The following is a 20639-nucleotide window of genomic DNA, read 5'->3' as shown; positions in this document are numbered from 1 at the left end:
CCCCCAAAAAATATCATACCACTCATCTCGCTGCAGATCATACAGTGACTACATTACTGATTAGAGGCAGAATAAACATTTACATTAAGTGACTCACCAGTGACTTCATTTCAGATTCTAGTTCTTCTTTTTCTCTTTTCTTCTCCATCCGGTCCAGACCTCTTTGATAACTTCTCCTGGCCACGACATATTTCTGCAGTTTTCCGCTCAGATGTCTTCAGCTTCCCACTTTTCAAACATTTCTGCATCTATAAACAAAGATAAAGTTATCATGGTGCCGCAAAATACGTACCTATATATAATAGCCCCATACACTGCACCTCTAATTATAATAATGCCATACACTGTGTCCCTGATTATAATAGCACCATACACTGTGTCCCACACACACACACACACACACATTGCTCCCTGTAGATAGTGCCCCCATAGAGCCCCCTGTAGATAGTGCCCCCATAGAGCCCCTGTAGAGAGTGCTCCCATAGATAGTGCCCCCATAGGACCCCCTGTAGATAAGTGCCACACATATAGCCCCCCTGTTGATAGCACTCTACATATAGCCCCCTGTAGATAGCGCTCTACATATAGCGCCCCCTGTATATAGTGCCCTACATAAAGTCCCCCTGTAGATTGTGTCCCACATAAAGCCTCCCCTGTAGATTTTGCCCCACATATAGCCCCCTGTAGCTTGCGCTCTACATATAGCGCACCCTGTATATAATGCCCTACATATAGTCGTCCTGTAGATTGTGTCCCACATAAAGCCTCCCCTGTAGATGGTGCCCCACACATAGCCCCCTGTAGATGGCGCTCTACATATAGCGCCCTACATATAGTCCCTCTGTAGATTGTGTCCCACATAAAGCCTCCCCTGTAGATTGTGACCCAAATAAAGCCTCCCCTGTAGATTGTGCCCCACATATAGCTCCCCCCCACCTGTAGATAATGCAACACTTTTTCGTTGAAAACAACAAACTTTACATACTCACCGTGATCCCGTTCCCACGCCGCTTGCGTCGTTGAAATCCGCTGATTGGCCTGGCAGAATGACATGCCCCGTCAATTAGCGCCCTTCAACAACGGAAGCATTGCGATGTCGTCATAGTGCCGCTACCATCGTTGATTGGCAGGGCAGAATGACGTTGTGGATATCAAAGCGGACTTGCCGTAGATTTCAACCTTTGCATTGCAAAGGCTGAAATCCACAGTTAAAATCCGCTGCTTCTCCGCTGGCGGCCTTGCATGCTACGGAATGAAAATTCTGCACCGCAGCCTATTTTTCGCAACGACTTTTTCTGCAACGTCTGCACTAAGTTACCTAAAAAGCCATAGAAAGTAATGGAAAAAAGTCTGCTGCAGAATTCAACTATGGACTGTCCGCAGCGGAATTTCACAGCAATTCTGCCACGTCTGAACGTGCCCTTAGGCTGTGTAGGAACAAACCCTGTTGACAGGGGGAATGGTAACACCCAGTTGTCAATTTATTAATACATTTCCAGGAAGAATTACAGAGGAATGGCACAACGCAACGTACTAAAAACCCAACATAGTTATTTTATTGGCAAATACAAGTATTTACTAAAACAGACATGTCAGGAACGCTAAAAGGAGCAGTTATATTATAGTACCGTGCATAATAAAGCTAAACTGTCTCAGAACTAGAACTGATTTAACATTTATGAGTTTTAATATTTTGTTTTTGTCCAGCTTGCTCAATGCAATAGAGGCAGATTTATTGCATATATGCAGGGCCGCCATCAGGAATTTCAGGGCCCCCTACAGCTACATTTTCTGGGCCCCCCTACCGTGGCACCGCCTGTTAACGGTACTCCGTCCAGTACTATATCATGGTACCCAGGGCCGCCATCAGGGGGGGTATTAGGGGTACTGATGTGAGAGGCCCGGCCAAACCTAATTGAAAGGGGGGCCCGGCAAACTGCCGCGACTTGCCTTTGGTAGAAAAAAAACAGGCCCCTGCAATGGGGCCCGTTTTTTTCACCAAAAGAATGTCATGAGCTGCGGGCCCCCCTTTCAATTAGGTTTGGCCGGGCTTCTCACATCAGTACCCCTAATACCCCCCTGATGGCGGCCCTGGGTAGCATGGGGGCCGTCAAACACCGCCGCCCGTGCGACCGATCACGCGCACCACGCAAACTCCCGCGCATGCGCACCGGCGACCGCCTGGAAGCGCGCACCGAATTTTGAGGCAGATTTTGACCTGCCCACACTATCTTGCCGCGTTTTTTGCCTGCGGCGATTGAGGACAGCAGACAGAAAACGCAGCGAAAAATGCATTTTCTGCCTCCCATTGATTTCGATGGGAGGTCAGAGGCAGAACCGCGGCAAGAAAGGACGTGCTGCTTTTTCTTTTTTCCGCGACTGGCTCCCATTGATTTCAGATTAAATCAATGGGAGGCGGTTTTGGAAGTTTTTTGGTGCTGATTCTGACGCAGTGTCCGAGTCAATATCAAGGCCCAAAAACTCTGTGAACTGGGCCTTATTGTTAGGGCTTATTCAGACGATCGTGTAATACGTCCGTGCAACGTGTGTGATTTTCACGCGCCTTGCACGGACCTATGTTACTCTATGGGGCCGTGCAGACTGTCAGTGATTTTCACGCAGCTTGAGTCCGTGTGTCCGCTGCGTAAAACTCACGACATGTCCGATATTTGTGCATTGTTCGCGCATCACGCACCCATTGAAGTCAATGGGTGGGTGAAAATCACGCCCAGCACTTCCGTAGCCGTATAAACTATGAATGAAAACAGAAAAGCACCACGTGCTACAAACATACAAACAGAGTGTCATAATGATGGCGGCTGCGCGAAAATCACGCAGCCGCGCATCATACGCTGCTGACACACGGAGCTGTTATGGACCTTTTGCAAGCGCAAAACGCCACGTTTTTGCGCGCGCAAAAAGCACACGCTTGTGTAAATCCGGCCTTAGGGTAGGAACACACTAGGCATGAACACTGCGGATTTTATGCAACACATTTTATTGTGGAAAATCCGCAGCGTATTACAGTCGCAGCAGAGTGGATGAGATATGAACAAATCTCATCCACACGCTGCAAAAATAATGGACCTGCAGTGTGGCTTTTTGGCTTTTTAAGTCGCATGTCAATGTATTCTGTGGAATCGCCGCTCCTCTGTTGCAGAAATGCTGCGGTTCTGCCGCAAAAATCACAAATGAGAAAAAAAAAAAAAGCCACTTTTTTAAATTTATAAAAAAGTTTAGACTTGCCCCGGCCGTAGTCCTGGTGACGCGATCCTCTATTCTTAGCGTAGCCCCGCCTCCTGTCATGACGTTTCATCCCATGTGACTGCTGCAGCGGTCACATGGTCTACAGCGTCATCCCAGGAGGCGGGGCTACGTTCAGAAGAGAGAGATGCGTCACTTAAACTACGGCCGGGGTAAGTCTAAACTTTTTTTTCCCTGCAGGATTCCCGCAGCGGACACGCCTCACGAAACCTGCGCCACTATTTGGTGCGGTTTTTCTGGCGGAATTCCCTGCGGCTCCCGGGATAAGCTGTGTAGTTTTACTCAGCATATCCGCCTAGTGTGTCCCTTATGATGTCGCTCCTGGAGCTGCTGCCGGTCCCTAAATAGGCAGTTGGTCCAGTAGAATTTGGAATTATTTTTTTTTGTGAACCAGCTTAAAAAAATACAAAACTTTTGTGTTAGGGCCTGTTCACATCACCGTTCGCTTCCGCTCCGGGGTTCCTTCTGAGGTTTCTGTCGGGTGAACCCCGCAACGGAAAGTGAAAGTGATAGCACAGCTTCCGTTTCCATCACCATTAGCGCAGTCGACTGCGCTATTAATTCCGTCCGAAAACCAGCCGGAATGGTGACGAACGGAAACCATTAGCGATGTTTCCGTCACCATTGAGATCAATGGTGACTGAAACGGAAGCTGTGCTGTCACTTTCACTTTCCGTTGCGGGGTTCACCCGACAGAAACCTCAGACGGAACCCCGGAGCGGTGGTTCGTCACCATTCCGGCTGGTTTTCGGACGGAATTAATAGCGCAGTCGACTGCGCTAATGGTGATGGAAACGGAAGCTGTGCTATCACTTTCACTTTCCGTTGCGGGGTTCACCCGACAGAAACCTCAGACGGAACCCCGGAGCGGAAGCGAACAGTGATGTGAACAGGCCCTAACACAAAAGTTTTGTATTTTTTTAAGCTGGTTCACAAAAAAAAATAATTCCAAATTCTACTGGACCAACTTCCTATTTAGAGAGCGGCAGCAGCTCCAGGAGCGACATCATAAGGGACACACTAGGCGGATATGCTGAGTAAAACTACACAGCTTATCCCGGGAGCCGCAGGGAATTCTGCCAGCAAAACCGCACGAAATAGCGGCGCAGGTTTCGTGAGGCGTGTCCGCTGCGGGAATCCTGCAGGGAAAAAAAAGTTTAGACTTGCCCCGGCCGTAGTCCTGGTGCCGCATCTCTCTCTTCTGAACGTAGCCCCGCCTCCTGGGATGACGCTGTAGACCATGTGACCGCTGCAGCAGTCACATGGGATGAAACGTCATGACAGGAGGCGGGGCTGCGCTAAGAATAGAGGATCGCGTCACCAGGACTACGGCCGGGGCAAGTCTAAACTTTATCAATTTAAAAAAGTACCTTTTTTTTCTTCTCTTGTGTGATTTTTGCGGCAGAACCGCAGCATTTCCGCAACAGAGGAGCAGCGATTCCACAGAATACATTGACATGCGACTTAAAAAGCCAAAGCCACACTGCAGGTCCATTTTTTTTGCAGCGTGTGGATGAGATTTGTTCATATCTCATCCACTCTGCTGCGACTGTAAATACACTGCGGATTATCCACAATAAAATGTGTTGCATAAAATCCGCAGTGTTCATGCCTAGAGTGTTCCTACCCTAAGGCCGGATTCACACGAGCATGTGCTTTTTGCACGCGCAAAAAACGTGGCGTTTTGCGCATGCAAAAGGTCCATAACAGCTCCGTGTGTCAGCAGCGTATGATGCGCGGCTGCGTGATTTTCGCGCAGCCGCCATCATTATGACACTCTGTTTGTATGTTTGTAGCACGCGGTGCTTTTCTAATTTCATTCATAGTTTATACGTCTGCGGAAGTGCTGAGCGTGATTTTCACGCACCCATTGACTTCAATGGGTGCGTGATGCGCGAACAATGCACAAATATCGGACATGTCGTGAGTTTTACGCAGCGGACACACGGACACACGCTGCGTGAAAATCACTGACAGTCCGCACGGCACCATAGAGTAACATAGGTCCGTGCGAGGCGCGTGAAAATCACGCACGTTGCACGGATGTATTACACGTTCGTCTGAATAAGCCCTAACAATAAGGCCCAGTTCACAGAGTTTTTGGGCCTTGATATTGACTCGGACACTGCGTCAGAATCAGCACCAAAGAACTTCCAAAACCGCCTCCCATTGATTTAATCTGAAATCAATGGGAGCCAGTCGCGGAAAAAAGAAAAAGCAGCACGTCCTTTCTTGCCGCGGTTCCGCCTCTGACCTCCCATCTAAATCAATGGGAGGCAGAAAATGCATTTTTCGCTGCGTTTTTTGTCTGCTGTCCTCAATCGCCGCGGGCAAAAAACGCAGCAAGATAGTGTGGGCAGGTCAAAATCTGCCTCAAAATTCTTTAAGGAATTTTGAGGCAGATTTTTTTTTGCCTGCAAAATACTGTGTGAACAGGGCCATACATAAACAACACTTTGAGATAATTTACTCACTGTCAGAAGAGCTACTCCCACTCCAGTCCTCTTCCGGCGATGTCTTCCAGGGGAGGTCTTCGGTCCAGACGTCCAGTCCTTCACCTCCAGCCAGGCTCCAGGTAAGTTTTGTCCATGTGTGTCCGCGGCTGCGCGCGCTTCGTTCGCGGGTGCGCGCGCGGCCGGTCGCGGGTGCGCGCGCTTCGTTTGCGGGTGCGCGCGCGGTCGATCGCGGGTGCGCGCGTGGTCGATCGCGGGTGCGCGCGCGGGCGGTCTCCAGTGCGGGCGTTCCTGGATGCGCTCGCGAGTGCGCACGCGCGGCAGTTTCATTGTGCGCGCGATCGGGTGCGCGCGCGGGCGGACGGTTTGACGGCCCCCCATGACGAGGGGAGGGGGCCCGCAGCAGCAGCAGCAGCTCACGACATTCTTATGGTGAAAAAAACGGGCCCCATTGCAGGGGCCCGTTTTTTCCTACCAAAAGAATGTCGAGGCAGTTGCCGGGCCCCCCTTTCAATTAGTTTTGGCCGGGCCCCTCACACCACTACCCCTAATACCCCCCTGATGGCGGCCCTGCATATATGTGTATAGCGAGTAATGCTTAAATAAAATAATTAAAAGGACGGCCTACTTTGGACAGTCTCTTTTTGGTAAAATAGTGACCTGACAGTAAGCTGATAACAGGGTGTCCTGCTGCTGGGACCCCTAGTATTCTGCTGTAATCTTTGGGGGGTACCCAGCTGCAGTTGTTCAATTTTCCTGCAGCGCCACCACGTGGAAATGAAGCACTACACATTTTGCACTGAAATCAATAGGCTATCCGCTAGAGCTAGAGATGCTTATTGTAGTCGTCTGCACTTGCTAATACCGTAGATGAGGGTCCTAAATAGTGGACTCTACTCTATTAAGTCACAATTCCCCTAAAGGGGAGTTTGAAGAACAATGGAAGTTTAATACAAATTAGAATATTACATCCTTACATATAATACATCAAATATTATGCTTCTTTCCCCAGATCTCAGTGAATATATTTCGAACACTGCCTCCAACTGACAACCCAGAGTTTGACCCTGAGGAGGATGAGCCTAATTTTGAGCCTTCCTGGCCACACCTTCAGGTAACTACGGATGCGCCTGTACTGGGCGCTATGGCAATGACTTCTGAAATGTATTGATACTTGGATAAATGTTGATGTTTTAATTCCTCTATTTTTTTAAAAACATAATGAATTTTTTTGGTCTAGAAAATTATATGATGATCATAATTTTAAATATTTTTTTCACAGGCATTTTGAGATGTTGATGCAGAATATAATAATGGCCATCTTTCATGCTGCTTTATACATACTACCGCTGCCCAAAAACATACTTCCTCACTATGCACATTTCTGGACTTCCTCTAGAGTCAATTTTTTTTCTATAGTTCAAGGGAGAGTATAGACAAGCTGGAATCTATAAGGTTCATACAGATATGACAGAGCTGAATTAAGGCCCTATTACACCGGCCAATTTTGGCCGGTGCAGCGAGCGCCGATCAAGGAGACAGCTCTTTGATCAGCGCTCGTTTGCTCCTGCCACACAGAGCTATGTATGAGGACGAGCGGTCGTTACTCCGATTGTTCGTCCCCATACATTGTTATCATGTCGGCAGCGCGTCTCCCGGTTTACACAGGGGGATGTGGTGCCGACAACAATAATATTTCTCTTTTTAAAAACGATACGATCAGCAGATGATCGAGCGTTTACTCGCTCATCTGCTGATCGCTGCCCTGTTTACACAGGACAATTATCGGCAACGAGTCTTCTATAAACGGTTGTCTGCCCGATAATCGCCCCGTGTAAAACCACTTTTAGTCATTTAACTGCTTTTATGTTCTCCATGGTAACTTAATATGTTTACCTGCAATTCTACAGAAAATATCTGATAAAACAATTTTATATCATAGTGCATTGTCTGCATGACAATCTCAGCTTTAGTAAACCTGTAAGTAGTTTGTTTCTTTTTGCCTTTAATGGTTCTTACAATCCTGCAGGTTGGATTTTACAATAACTAGCATATTATAGTTTTGCTAACATGTTGTGGAAGATAGAGAAAAGCATAAAAAAGATTGGGGTTCTTGGAGGAAAAAAACAAAACAAAAAACAGACCAAAAAGAATAGTAGTTAAAGGGCTTGTAAAGTAGAGACAGCGCCATTCTTCTCCATGAGTCATGCATAGATGAGCTTCAATACGAGAAACAACCCATGGGCAGGAAAAAAAAACGATTTAGAATCCTGGGCAACCCCTTTAAAATGATTTAATCCAGATGAGGTGGAAAAACCCTTAGGGTATGTTCACACGCAAGTCAAAAACTTCTCAAAATACGGAGCTCCTGATTTTCAGACGTTTTTTGTGCCACTCGCGATTTTCGCAGCGTTTTTTACGGCCGTTTTTGGAGCTTTTTTCAATAGAGTCTATGGAAAACGGCTCCAAACACGTCCCAAGAAGTGCCCTGCACATCTTTTTCGCGGCCGTTTTTTTACGCGTAAAAAAAACGCAGCATAAAACGTTCCGTCGGAACCGCTTCCGATTTTCCGGTCGTTTTTCTTCAGTTTACGGCTGAAAATATGCTGTCTGAACATACCCTAACAGTACATTGTCTATTTTAGCATGAAAGGGAAAAATTCATATAGTGGATATAAGATATAAGAGGGATTAATGATCAACTAAGTATTTTATATATTTACATAACGCTTCATATTATTTTCACAGGTCTTACGACAAAGAAGCCTTTTTTACAACTGGAGATAGAATTTTTTTTTCGCCAGTTAGAGATGGCGCCTTCTTGTCTTTTGTGTGACCTCATAGTTTTTCACAGTTTTTTTATGAATGGACCATTTCAGGGGCATGGCTATAGAGGGTGCAGAGATAGCAGTCACATCTAGTCCACAAAGGGCCATCTGCCACATAAGAAGATACCGGTCTTACACAATGTAGGTGGGGTCTGGGAGCATCAAGTTACACCTTAGGACCATTTCTAAAAATGAATTATGTCTCCATTATTAATGATGAAATACATTTAACCCTGCAAATCTTTCATCATAGCTGAACTTTTTCAGGCCTCTTATCAATTTTTTGGCATCTCTCTTTGCACTTCAGGGCATCCATTTTATAAACTCGTGCCCAGGACTGAGCTGCATATTCAAGATCAGGCCGCATTAATGCTTTGTTTAGTGGCATTATTACGTTTTCAGTCTATGATTCTTTAAGGGTATGTGCACACAGCTTATTTTCGGCAGTTTTCCGGGCCGCAAACGGCTGAAAAATTGGAAGCAGAACGCCTCCAAACATCTGCCCATTGATTTCAATAAGAAAAATGGCGTTCTGTTCCGACGGGGCGTTTTTTACGCGGCCTTTTTGAAAAACGGCCGCGTAAAAAAACGCCCATGCAAAAGAAGTGCCGTTTTTCATTGACTATAGAAAATCAGCTCCAAAAACGGCCGTAAAAAACGCTGTGAAAATCGGGAGTTGCTAAAAAACGGCTGAAAATCAGGAGCTGTTTTCCCTTGAAAACAGCTCCGTATTTTCAGACGTTTTTGCTAAGCGTGTGAACATAGCCTAACACATAAAGTATACTGCGGACCTCAGAAGCAGCAGATTGTCATTACATGCTTTTACTTCATCTTTAACATCCAAATACCCACAGGTACGTCGCCAGCAGAAATTCTCCAGCACTATTAACATCTCCCAGGATGTATAGCGCAAGTATCTTATTAACCCCCTGATGCATAGTTTTATATTTACCTATATTGAATCAAATTTTCCAGGTCGATGCCCAAAATAATAATGTGTCTGGGAAAGCCTGTAAATATTTTCCATGGAAAACAGTGCAATGAATGACATGATCTATATCACTTATAAATAAGTTGAAGAATAACTGTTGCGGCACGGAACCTTTGGACGACAGTAGAGCATCTAGAGTATCAATCATTGACCACAACTCTACTGAAGACAGTTTTTCACCAGGGACACCAATAGCAAAATGTAATGGTTGATCTTCTGGTCATCTTTTTTTGGGGAGAAAACACTGACAAAGTATCAGCAGTCTCCCACATGATCTAACATCAGCTCACCCAATGCACTTATCTGTGGCACCTACATACCCAGACAAACTGCATGAAAAATAATGTCAATAGGGGGAATATATTAAGATTGGCATTTCAAATGCCAGTTTTAAACTTCTTTATGTTGGTGGTAAATGTGCCAAATATATTAAGAGGTGCAAACCTCTTAATATATTTGCTGCATTTTTGGCTGTCCATGTGACAGAAATGCAAATCTACACATTCTATGAGTCGTGCAGAATTGCGCCATAATTTACGCCAGTTACTGGTCTAAATAATCATAAATCCATTGTTCCGGTGGAGCCCCGCCCCTTTAGCCAAACTCTGACCTCTTTTCTTTCCAAAGGGGGGAGAATAGTAAAGAGTCACAAATTTTAGCACAACTATGGCATGCGGCAAAATGTGCAACTTTTTTAACGCCAGAAAACTGGCGTGATATATTTCACCTCAATATGCTAAATGGAAAAGCATAAAAAGGTTTAAAGTGATATTCCGGGGAATGAAACATTAATGGGGTTGAGCTGCAGTACCAGGCACAGCCACACATGTGGATGAGTCTCTGTGCCTAAATAAACCCTCACGTTCTGATGGTTGGTGGGGGTCCTAGGGTTCGGTCCCTCACCAAGCAAACATTGATAGTCTATCCTCTCAATGGAAAAAAATACTGTCTAGTCAAAATTTTCTATACCAACAATTACTATAGTCTAGCACTTGATTTGATTTACCTGAATGGAAGTGAGAAACTTAGATTATAATTAGAATATACATTTGATTCAGTGATAACATTTTATTTTAAACAAAAATTATTCACAATTATTTACATTGGTCCACATGGGAGTGTCTCTATACTACAGACATTTTCCTTACATTTTATTGCATGTTTGATAATCCAGAATGTTTGATAATCCAACGCCACTTGGATGCCAGGGGTACAGCATTAATGGAACTATTCCGTATTACTACTATTAATAAAATATATAAAACTTGAAAACAAACCTGATGTTTGAGTCGAGTAAAACTGTCAGGGAAACTTCCTTCTCACTGTTATTCCGCATCGAATAGCCAACTCTGTAAATTGGAAACTGAGCGCATGCATGGAAGATATGTACCAGACAGACAAATGTTGGTAGAGATCCTCCCTCAGTGAGACAGGAAGTTCAACTAACTTTATTGAACAAAGAATTTACAAAATCTCCTCCCTAGATATGTGGGACGTGCTTAAGCCCTATTGGCTCTATTCAGCTGTGAGTTCATCTGTACACTCCTCTTGCATTCCAGGGGCGGCGTCTCCATAGGCGTGTTCCCGATGCAGGCTCCATCTTGTTACATTCAGGTTCTTTGTGGAATATACTGATATAAAGTAATAATGTTTTCGCAAGCAATATACAGGCTAATGATCCCTGACAAAACCTATGGCCGAGAATCAGTTAACAGAAAAAGGCGTATAATACCCCAGACTGATACCTATGTTCTACTTCTTTCTTATTTTCCTCCTTCTCTGTTTATATCTCTAGTTGGTATATGAGTTCTTTCTCCGATTCCTGGAAAGCCAGGACTTCCAGCCTTCATTGGCCAAGAGATATGTGGACCAGAAGTTTGTCCTTATGGTGAGTGTACATACATATCACTACCAGAAACCAAGTTCCTCGACTTCTGCATTGTTCTCGGAGCTCACAACATAAGCGGTCCTGACTGTAATTTCCATAATCAGCGCAAACATATTTAATATTGATGTTACTAGGTAACCATTTTTATGCCGACAGATATAATATCACCTACTTACACTCTCCGGTGTGCATTACTGTCTTCCATCTACCACCCTCTCCTCGATTTGTCTCTCTTAATAGCTACAATTTGTAAAGAATGAAATATAACTGCTAACGTTCGTACTCCAGTGCTATGGAGATTACTTGACGTAGAGAACTTGTCTTGTATGATAATAATGCTTTCAAGAAATCCATCTAAGGTTGTGGAGACTTTTACTTCCTTTCTTTATTGATCTTCATACTCTTATAGCTACTGGAACTGTTTGACAGTGAGGACCCCCGTGAGCGAGAATATTTGAAGACCATTCTGCATCGTGTTTATGGAAAGTTCCTGGGACTCAGAGCTTATATCAGAAAACAGTGCAACAACATCTTTCTCAGGTATAGGCTATAAGGGCCTGTTCACATCAGCGTCGGTTCCGCTTGGGGTTTCCGTTCATCTATTAAGTCAGCTTCCGTTTGCATTACCATTCATTACCAATGATAATTGTTTGAACGGAAACAAACTGAAACCAATTGAAACGGTAGCATTACCATTTAAATCAATGGTAATCCAAACGGAAGCTGTAGTTTCCATTCGGCTTTCCGTTCATCTGTTCCTCTGACGGAATCGATGAACGGAAACCCCAAACGGAACCCGACACTGATGTGAACAGGCCCTAAAACATGAAACATACTTTAGGATAATTATATATTACTCTTACATATCCATATTGATGATAATAACAGTTTTGGACTCCAGTACCTTAAGCTCACCAGAGAAAATGTTCACCCTCCATCAATACAGAACATGTGTCCGTCCACTTTACTGTTATCGTTGTACACACAAGACCTATTAATAAAGTCTTATAGATTATTTGTGAATCAACCTATAGGAAATGTCCAAGTGATTGGCTGCAAATAAGGTTGTCTTCTGCTGGACCTGTGGTGCCCATTACTGTGCCTGGGACCATATGCTCCTATACTCCTTTGACCCAGTCTGACTCTAAATAATAATATAAAATACTGAAAAGTTATAATAGAATAGTAATAATAAAAGAAACAAGTTACTTATCTCTGGTAATATCTCTTCCAGGTTTAAGATTGTTCAGCTCCTGGCCAGTCAGATGTGTTGCATCCCAGTATTACATGTGTCATCATATACTGCATATCATCACTAACATTGTCAGTTCTTTTGGTGGATTGACATATAGAGTTTTTGAGACATTGATCCATCAAACATTTTATTGGTCTGGACTGGAGTTGTATATTGCAACACTATTATCCTAGGGTTAGAGTTTTATGTTAAATTTACTGCAGTCCGTTCGTGACATTACACGGGTTTCACAGGGTGTTGTTCTATTTAGTGTTTATTCATTATTTTTCTTTTGTGTTGCAGATTTATCTATGAGACAGAGCGGTTTAATGGTGTGGCCGAACTGCTTGAAATCCTGGGCAGGTGAGTGGTGCACAAAAGCATTGGCCTTACAGTACTCTTAGTGGGTGACATTACAGATTTTCAGATTAAGTAAAGAGACCACTAATCTCCAAATGTTACTTTCCATTAAAGGGATACTCTCATATTAAGCAGTTATAACATATCCACAAGATGTGCTATAAGTATCTCGTATTTGCCTATCCCACCTCTGGGACTCTCACCTATCAGGAAAGCGGGTCTCTAGTGACTCTTGCGCGCATCTACATGGATGACGCAGTGTCCATATAGTTTAGTGAAGAAGTGGTTGTGCACACACACTGCCTGCTCAGCACTTTCTGTTGCTTCCATAGACGTCAATAGTGAGGGCCACATTTCATTACAATATTTGAAAGTATTACTTTACTGTCCAAACCAAACCATAAAGGTATGCAACTTGCTTGCAGAAGATTTGGTAATGGTTGAGAGTGTGGATAGATTTAGGAAAGGGTTAGGCATCCTCCTGGGGCAAGAGAATACACAGGGTAAGGCAAGATTCAAACGGGCGTTGCCCATCTCGGACATGAAAAACTACAGTTTTTCACGTCTGAGGTGCGTCCGTGGTCTGCGCTGCAGGACACAATATCACGCATATCCTATAGACTAGAGTCTATGGAGGGATGCATGTCCTATTTTCTCACGGACCCTTCACACAATGCATTGAAACAATGGCTGTGTGAACGACCACATTGAATTATATAGGTTCGGCTGTTACACAAACTTTTAACACGTTCGTGTGAATAACAGCTTACTGGTATTAATGTAGAATGTAGATCCAGGGATCTGGCCGATTGCCAGTAGGGTTCAGGAAGGATTTTTTTCTACTTTATGGCAAATTGGGTCTTTGCCATTCAGGGGTGTTTTTTTATTTCCTCTCGATCACCTGGGGTTTGTAAAAGGTTGATCAACTTAGGTTTTTTCCAACTCTTTTGTAGCTGTATGGACACTGTGCCATAATCGCGCCTCCCCATTCTCCCAGTAGGTGAGGTTCCCAGTGGTGCCTAAAATGGGAATGTTTAATGTTTTAAACATCTTTTTTTTTTTTAAACTCGTTTTATTAAAAGTAACTGTCAGAGTCAAACCATCACATACATCAGGGTAACATTATACACTCAATAGTACATATGTCAGAAGATTCAATATATACAAAGGGTATACTCGCAGGTATCCATGATATTAACCCATGGTTCGCAGACCACATATACATAGTACAGGGTGATCAAGTCAATCCAACCCTACTTTTATTACAGTACATCATGAAAATAGGAATACGCCCCAATTTCACTATTCTGCCATAACGCCCCAATCATCTCGTACGTCATATATCGAAGCACCTGGACGTGTCCTCCTCCCGATTCTTTTACCTGCTCTCACCCCCAGCTTGTGCCAGAGCAGCCGAAAGCCCTTGGACTGTACAGTGAGTGAGATTCGATGAGCACCAACCTTCCCAGATCAGATCAAATTTAGCCGGTTTTCCCCGGTGTTTATACACTATTTTCTCAAATGGAAGCATGTCATTGACCAATTTACGCCATTGCGCTACTGTCGGGGTCCTATCCGCCATCCATCTCATGGCCACCGACTTCCTTGCCATAAATAGTGTTTCTCTGAGAAAAATCCTCTCATATATTGACCATTGCTCCTCATTTAGCAGTCCGAGTAGACACACCTCCGGCCTGCAAGGTATCGTCCTCCCCATCACTGCCGTTAATAATGCAACCACCTCCTCCCAAAAGCTAAGAATCCAATGACAACCCCACATTAGGTGTATAAAGTCTGCCCGTATCTCTCCACACCTATGACATTGTGAGGACTCCATTCTTCCCATACGATGTAACTTTACGGGCGTTAAATAACATTGGTGGATGATGAACAGTTGCACTAGTTTATTATTTGCCGCTGGGGAAACCAGCAAATGGGAGCCCTGTGCCTCCCTCCATTCCTCCGCTGTGAGTTGTGGAATTAATGCACGCCACCTATCCTCAGCCCCCAGGGGCTCCATTCGCATTTTAGCCTCCATTAGAAAAGAATATATTTGGGAAACTACACCTCTTGTAAACGGCTTGTTCAACCTCACCACCAAATCACAACTAGAGTACGTCACAGAGTTCAATGGGAATTGTGCTAATAGAGCATGATGGAGCTGTATGCAATATAATTCATCCCCTGGCGGTATATTGAATGCTGCCCGAATCTCACTCACCGTCATGACCGACCCTTCTTCCGTTAGCAATTGTGACAGAGCGGCTACCTCTCTAGAGGCCCAGTAACGTTTCCCCACCATCCCGTGCAGATGGGAAAAGCTCGGGTTATCCCACAGCGGGCTCTCCGCCACCACCCCCACAAACCCCAGTAGATCTTTAGCCTGTTGCCAGACTCGTCTGGCCAACTTATATAAGGGTAACAGGGAGCGGTGTCTGAAATCATGCGGCTCCAGTATCGGCCACAAGGTTTTTAAGCCCAGTACCAAGGCTAGATGACACTCAGCATTAGTCTTTAGGGGGGGGAGACCCAAGAGATCAAGTACCTGAGCTGACCCGCCAAGTAATATAGAAAAACATCCGGTAACGCAGCCCCAGCCTCATCTTTAGGTCTTTGTAGAATCGACAGCTTGAGATTAGATCTCCCCCCCCCCCCCAAACAAACGGCATGAACAACGAGTTTATTATTTTAAAAAACCTTTTAGGCACCAGCACATCCATATGCTCCAACACGTACAAGAACTTCGGCAATACTATCATCTTTAATAGATTGACGCGTCCTGCCACTGACAAAGGCAGGCCTTTCCACACCTGTATTTTGTCCCTTAGATACGTGACCACGGGTGCTACATTTAACCCATACGATCTAGAGCTATCCCTGGCAATATTAATCCCCAAGTACTTGAACTCTGGTCTTACTGGCAGTCCGCAAAATTGAGCGCCCCATCCACAGTTATCCTGCCTCAAAGGCATCAGATACGATTTGGACCAATTAATTAGTAACCCTGAGTATCTTCCAAAAACATTAATGAGGGAAATGGCCCTAGGAAGGGTGGCATTGGGGTTCGCCATAAACAACGCCATGTCATCCGCATATAACCCTATCCGGTCCTCACTATCCCCTATTCTAATTCCCATATATGCAGGATCCCTCCTGATGTTAAGAGCCAGTGGTTCAATGGCCAATGCAAAGAGAAGTGGCGAAAGTGGGCACCCCTGCCTCATGCCCCTATGGAGGCCAAAGGAAGGGGACAGGGCCCCATTCACCAACACCTGCGCTCGTGGAGATTTATACAACAAGGAGACCCAATTAATAAATCCTTCCCCAAACCCAAATCTTCGCAGCACTGCCAGCAGATAAGGCCATTCTACCGAGTCAAATGCCTTTGCCGCGTCCAGAGATGCCACCGCCCAGTCCTGCTGCTCCTCCCATCCAATCTGCGTCACCACCTGTACCCGCCTAATATTCTTTGAGGTGGACTTGCCGGGTATAAAGCCACACTGGTCTGAATGGATGATCTCCTTTATCACTCTGCATAGCCTATTAGCTAACATCTTAGTCAAGATTTTGTAATCCACTGTCAGCAGCGAGATCGGTCTATATGAACCACATTCATCTGGTTTTTTGTCTGGCTTCAGCAACACAATTATGGTGGCGTCACACATGGATTCCGGAAGAGCAGAACTCCGATAGCTATGTTCAAATAGGGCCAACAATTGGGGGGCCAGCAGCTCCCCATACTGTAGATATACCTCCAGGGGAATACCATCCGGCCCTGAAGCCTTCCCCTTAGCCAATGAAGCCATTCCCTCCAAAATCTCATCTACCGTAAATGGAGCCTCAAGCAATGCCACCCCCTCCGCTGTCAATGTAGGAAACGATATTCCATCCAAGTACCTCTCCATCTCCTCCATCCTATAATCAACTTTTGAAGCATACAGCTGATCATAAAACTGTGTAAATTGCTCGAGAACCTCTCCCGGGGAGGTGTAGATCCTATCTCCAGGCCCCGCTATACCCATCACCGGGGGGGATCTAGAACTGTTCCGCACCATATGTGCCAGAATTTTACCCGATTGATTGCCCAATTCAAAATGAGATTGTTTTCTAAAGAATAAACTACGCGACGTCTTATCCCTCAAGACTTGTAAATACTGTCTACCCAAATCCAGCCATGCATTCCGGTTAGCTGGTGTGGGATCTTGAACAAATGCCCCTTCCGCCTGTGAACATTGATATGCTAAGTCCTCCTCCTGCAGGGCGGAAGCTCGTTTTACATAGGATATGGAGGATCGGAGACAACCCCTCAAATAGGCCTTGAGGGTATCCCACACCAGTGACCGATTTTCCATCTGAGCATGCGCTTCTATAAATATTGATAACTGTTCCGGTACGCGATCATTTTGTTAGATGAGCTGAAGCCAAAACGGGTGTATTTTACCCATCCCCCTTCTGCCTACCTGTGGCCTTTTTAATGTCAATAAGATCGGGCTATGATCCGAGATCCCCCTCGGTAAATGATCCACAGAATCCACCTCCTGGAAAACCGCATGTGATCCAAATATATAATCAATTCTGGACAGAGCATTGTATTGCGGGGTGTGACATGTGAACTCTCTGATCCCTTCATGTGTCACCCTCCACAAGTCTATCCATCCCATTTCCTTTACCAGCAGGTTCAACTGAGTGGGGCTTCCAGGACCTCTACTCCCATTCCCCTGCAGTCTATCTATACCTGGGTCCATAACCAAGTTGAAATCCCCCATCATGATCACTCGAACCCCCGGGTGTGCTGATACAAATCGGACGGCTTCCTGGATTATTGCCAGTGAGGCTGGTGGAGGATTATACATCCCCAAGATCACATATGGTCAGTCATCTAGGACCGCATGTAAAAAAATGTACCGCCCCTCCGGGTCCATATTGGATTGTAGCAATTTCCAACGAAGCTCTACGTGCACTAAGATGGCCACCCCTCTGGAGAAAGAGGTGTGCGAGGCATGTCCCACCCACTGTACCCAGGGCTTATTCAGACTCGACACAGTATCCGGTGTCATGTGTGTTTCCTGTAGACACGTTAAATGTGGACGCTGTCCCCGCACAGTAGCGAATATCATATGCCTCTTTTCAGGAGACCCCATTCTCCGGACATTCCAGGACATTAACCATAATCCTGCCATTTCATACTGTTAACACATATTGGAGCACCATTGCCCTGGAGCCTACCCCCCAACCCCTGAGTGACAATTGTCCCACTCCCGTATACAGTACCCTCCATGACTCGTAGGTGTGCAATATCAATGCCGATTTCTGCGGTAATGTGAGTTGACTCAATATCCTTCATAACACCCTCAAAACCAAACATTGCTCAACAGGAGCAAACCTTTGTAGCCTATACTCTAGGGGGTAGTTTCTACGGCTAGCGTATTTCTGCCGCAATTACACTATCTGTATAGGTATAGCGTTTCTCCCAGCCAGCATCCCCAGGTATTTATAAAGACATTTTAATACCTGACGCATATTATCGGTCCCCCATCCCTCCTATTTAGAACATATAAGGATGAGACTATGGGGATTAAACTGCCCAGCTTATAACAGGGCCCTCATGCCCCCCATAACATGTTGCAGATAATATGGTACATCATCACATCATTATCTTATAAGGATACTTTCAACTGGAACTTCTGTAATATAAGCAATATGGGGTATCCATGAGTTCCATATGTCGGAAACAACTTCCCATCCTGCACAGCCACAGCACTCATCGTCGGAGAGATTGCCTATGCTTTCTCGTAAGCCATTCTTCCGCCTCAGTTGGATCCGTAAAGAATATGGCTCTATCTCCATCCACAACCCGCAATCTAGCCGGATATGCCATCGAATAAGGAATCTGCAGGTCCCGAAGCCGGCGCTTGATAGGGACATAAGACGCTCTCTGTCTCTGCAAATCAGGAGAAAAATCCGGATATATGGACACAGAAGCATTTTCAAATCGGATCCCTCCGGCCTTCCGAGCTTCCAGCAGAACCGTGTCCCGATCTTTGCAGTTCAACATCCGAGCAAGCAGAGGTCTTGGGGGAGCACCCGGAGGTGGTAATCGTGCTGGGACCCTGTGCGCCCTTTCTACCGCATACGCCAGCAACAATGATGCAGCTGGGAAGGTCTCCTTCAGCCATTTCTCCACAAATTCTCCAGATCTCTGCCCCTCTGCCCTCTCCGGCAACCCCACAATGCGGAGATTATTGCGGCGCAATCTATTTTCCAAATCGTCGGCTTTCTGGCGCCACAGATCAACTTTACGGTGCAGATCTTGAATAGCCGCAGGGATATTAGCAGTAAGATCTTCCAAGGCCGAAATCCTGCCCTCCGTCTCCGTGACTCTCTCCCGCACATTCTGCAGGTCCTGCCTCAATAGGCCCACGTCCACTCTAACCTCATCTATCTTAGCCGTGAGTGTCGTGCGTGTCTCAATGATGGCTGTCAGCAGCTTATCCGATGCCTCCTGCAGCGTGATTCCCGCATCCTGTTCCGAGGAAACAGGGGTGGCTGTCCCTGCCACTGCCGCGGCCTGCCCAGCAGAGCTCCCGCCGGCGCCAACTTGGATCACCACGCGGGCATATGATTTCAGCTTTTCCGCCGCGTCCATCGCTTTAGGCGGACTCATCTTTTTCTTGGAAGATGTCCTTCCCTTCCGACGCAGCTGGTAAGGAATTTTGGCAAATTTCACGGAGTACAGTACCGTCAGGAGGATATAATACAGGATGCCGGCCCGGAGCTATCGCCACACACGTCCTCTCACATCAGTAGCTGGCCACGCCCCCCCCCCCCCCCCCCCCCCCCCCCCCGTTTTAAACATCTTTAATGTTTGTTCATCTCTGCTAATCTGTTTGTTTGTTTTTTTTACTTTTATACTTGTTATGCTATTTATATTCTTCAAAAAGTAAAGCTACCCAGAAAGTTTCAAAAAGTAATAACAGATTCTGCCAATTTTGGTGAGATCAGCTGACCATAGCCCAATGTTTGATGTTGGAGAAAAATAAATTATTAGATGGGATAGGTTGGACTTTATATGTTTGAATGCATTGTTTCCCTAAGATAAGAGGCTATGTGTCTGGCAGGGGCTTATAATCCTCCCACCTGCAAAGAATTGAGCTGGTCTGTTGAATCATGAATGTTTAGGGTGTGTTCACACGTTGTTGTCAAAACTAATTTTATGCTGCAATTTTGTAGTGATTTTACCTGTTTTTCAAAAATTCACAATCTAATAATTGTTTAATATCTCCTGGAAACCATTTTAATAGTGTTTTTCCAAAATGTCCAAAATGTCCTGTCTTATGTTTGTATGTTCAGTTTTCCTAATGGTGTGTCCATGATTCCTTTAAGTGTATCCATGCATTTAGTTGCTGGAGCTCAGTAGGTAATAGATGTATTTCAGTAAATTGCTTGAAGTTCTATAATATGTTAGTGCAGAGCTTGGCTGTTTCCGTCACTCCCATAAAGTTTGAATTGAGCGGCAGCGTGACTGCTCGACCACCGCTCCATTCAAATTCCTCCGTTGCACTGTCGTGCAGTGAGGTTTGGGGAGGAGGAGTGGGGTCCTCCATTCTAGTGATCAGTTCGG

At 45.3% G+C, this 20639-nt stretch overlaps 1 protein-coding gene across 2 annotated transcripts in view; it reads left to right on the top strand.

Annotated features, from left to right (window-relative positions):
• PPP2R5B (protein phosphatase 2 regulatory subunit B'beta) overlaps positions 1–20639 on the top strand; it is a 93108-nt gene that overhangs the window by 58533 nt on the left and 13936 nt on the right. For both annotated transcript variants that reach the window (XM_075838744.1, XM_075838745.1), the window contains 4 exons: positions 6730–6831; positions 11332–11424; positions 11834–11964; positions 12962–13021. In XM_075838744.1, coding sequence (XP_075694859.1) covers positions 6730–6831; positions 11332–11424; positions 11834–11964; positions 12962–13021 — 386 coding nt within the window. The remainder of the gene's footprint in view (positions 1–6729; positions 6832–11331; positions 11425–11833; positions 11965–12961; positions 13022–20639) is intronic.

The sequence above is a fragment of the Rhinoderma darwinii genome, chromosome 9, assembly GCF_050947455.1.
Source record: "Rhinoderma darwinii isolate aRhiDar2 chromosome 9, aRhiDar2.hap1, whole genome shotgun sequence".
In the NCBI taxonomy this organism is placed as follows: domain Eukaryota; kingdom Metazoa; phylum Chordata; class Amphibia; order Anura; family Rhinodermatidae; genus Rhinoderma; species Rhinoderma darwinii.
This window is presented reverse-complemented; position numbering and strand designations above follow the sequence as displayed.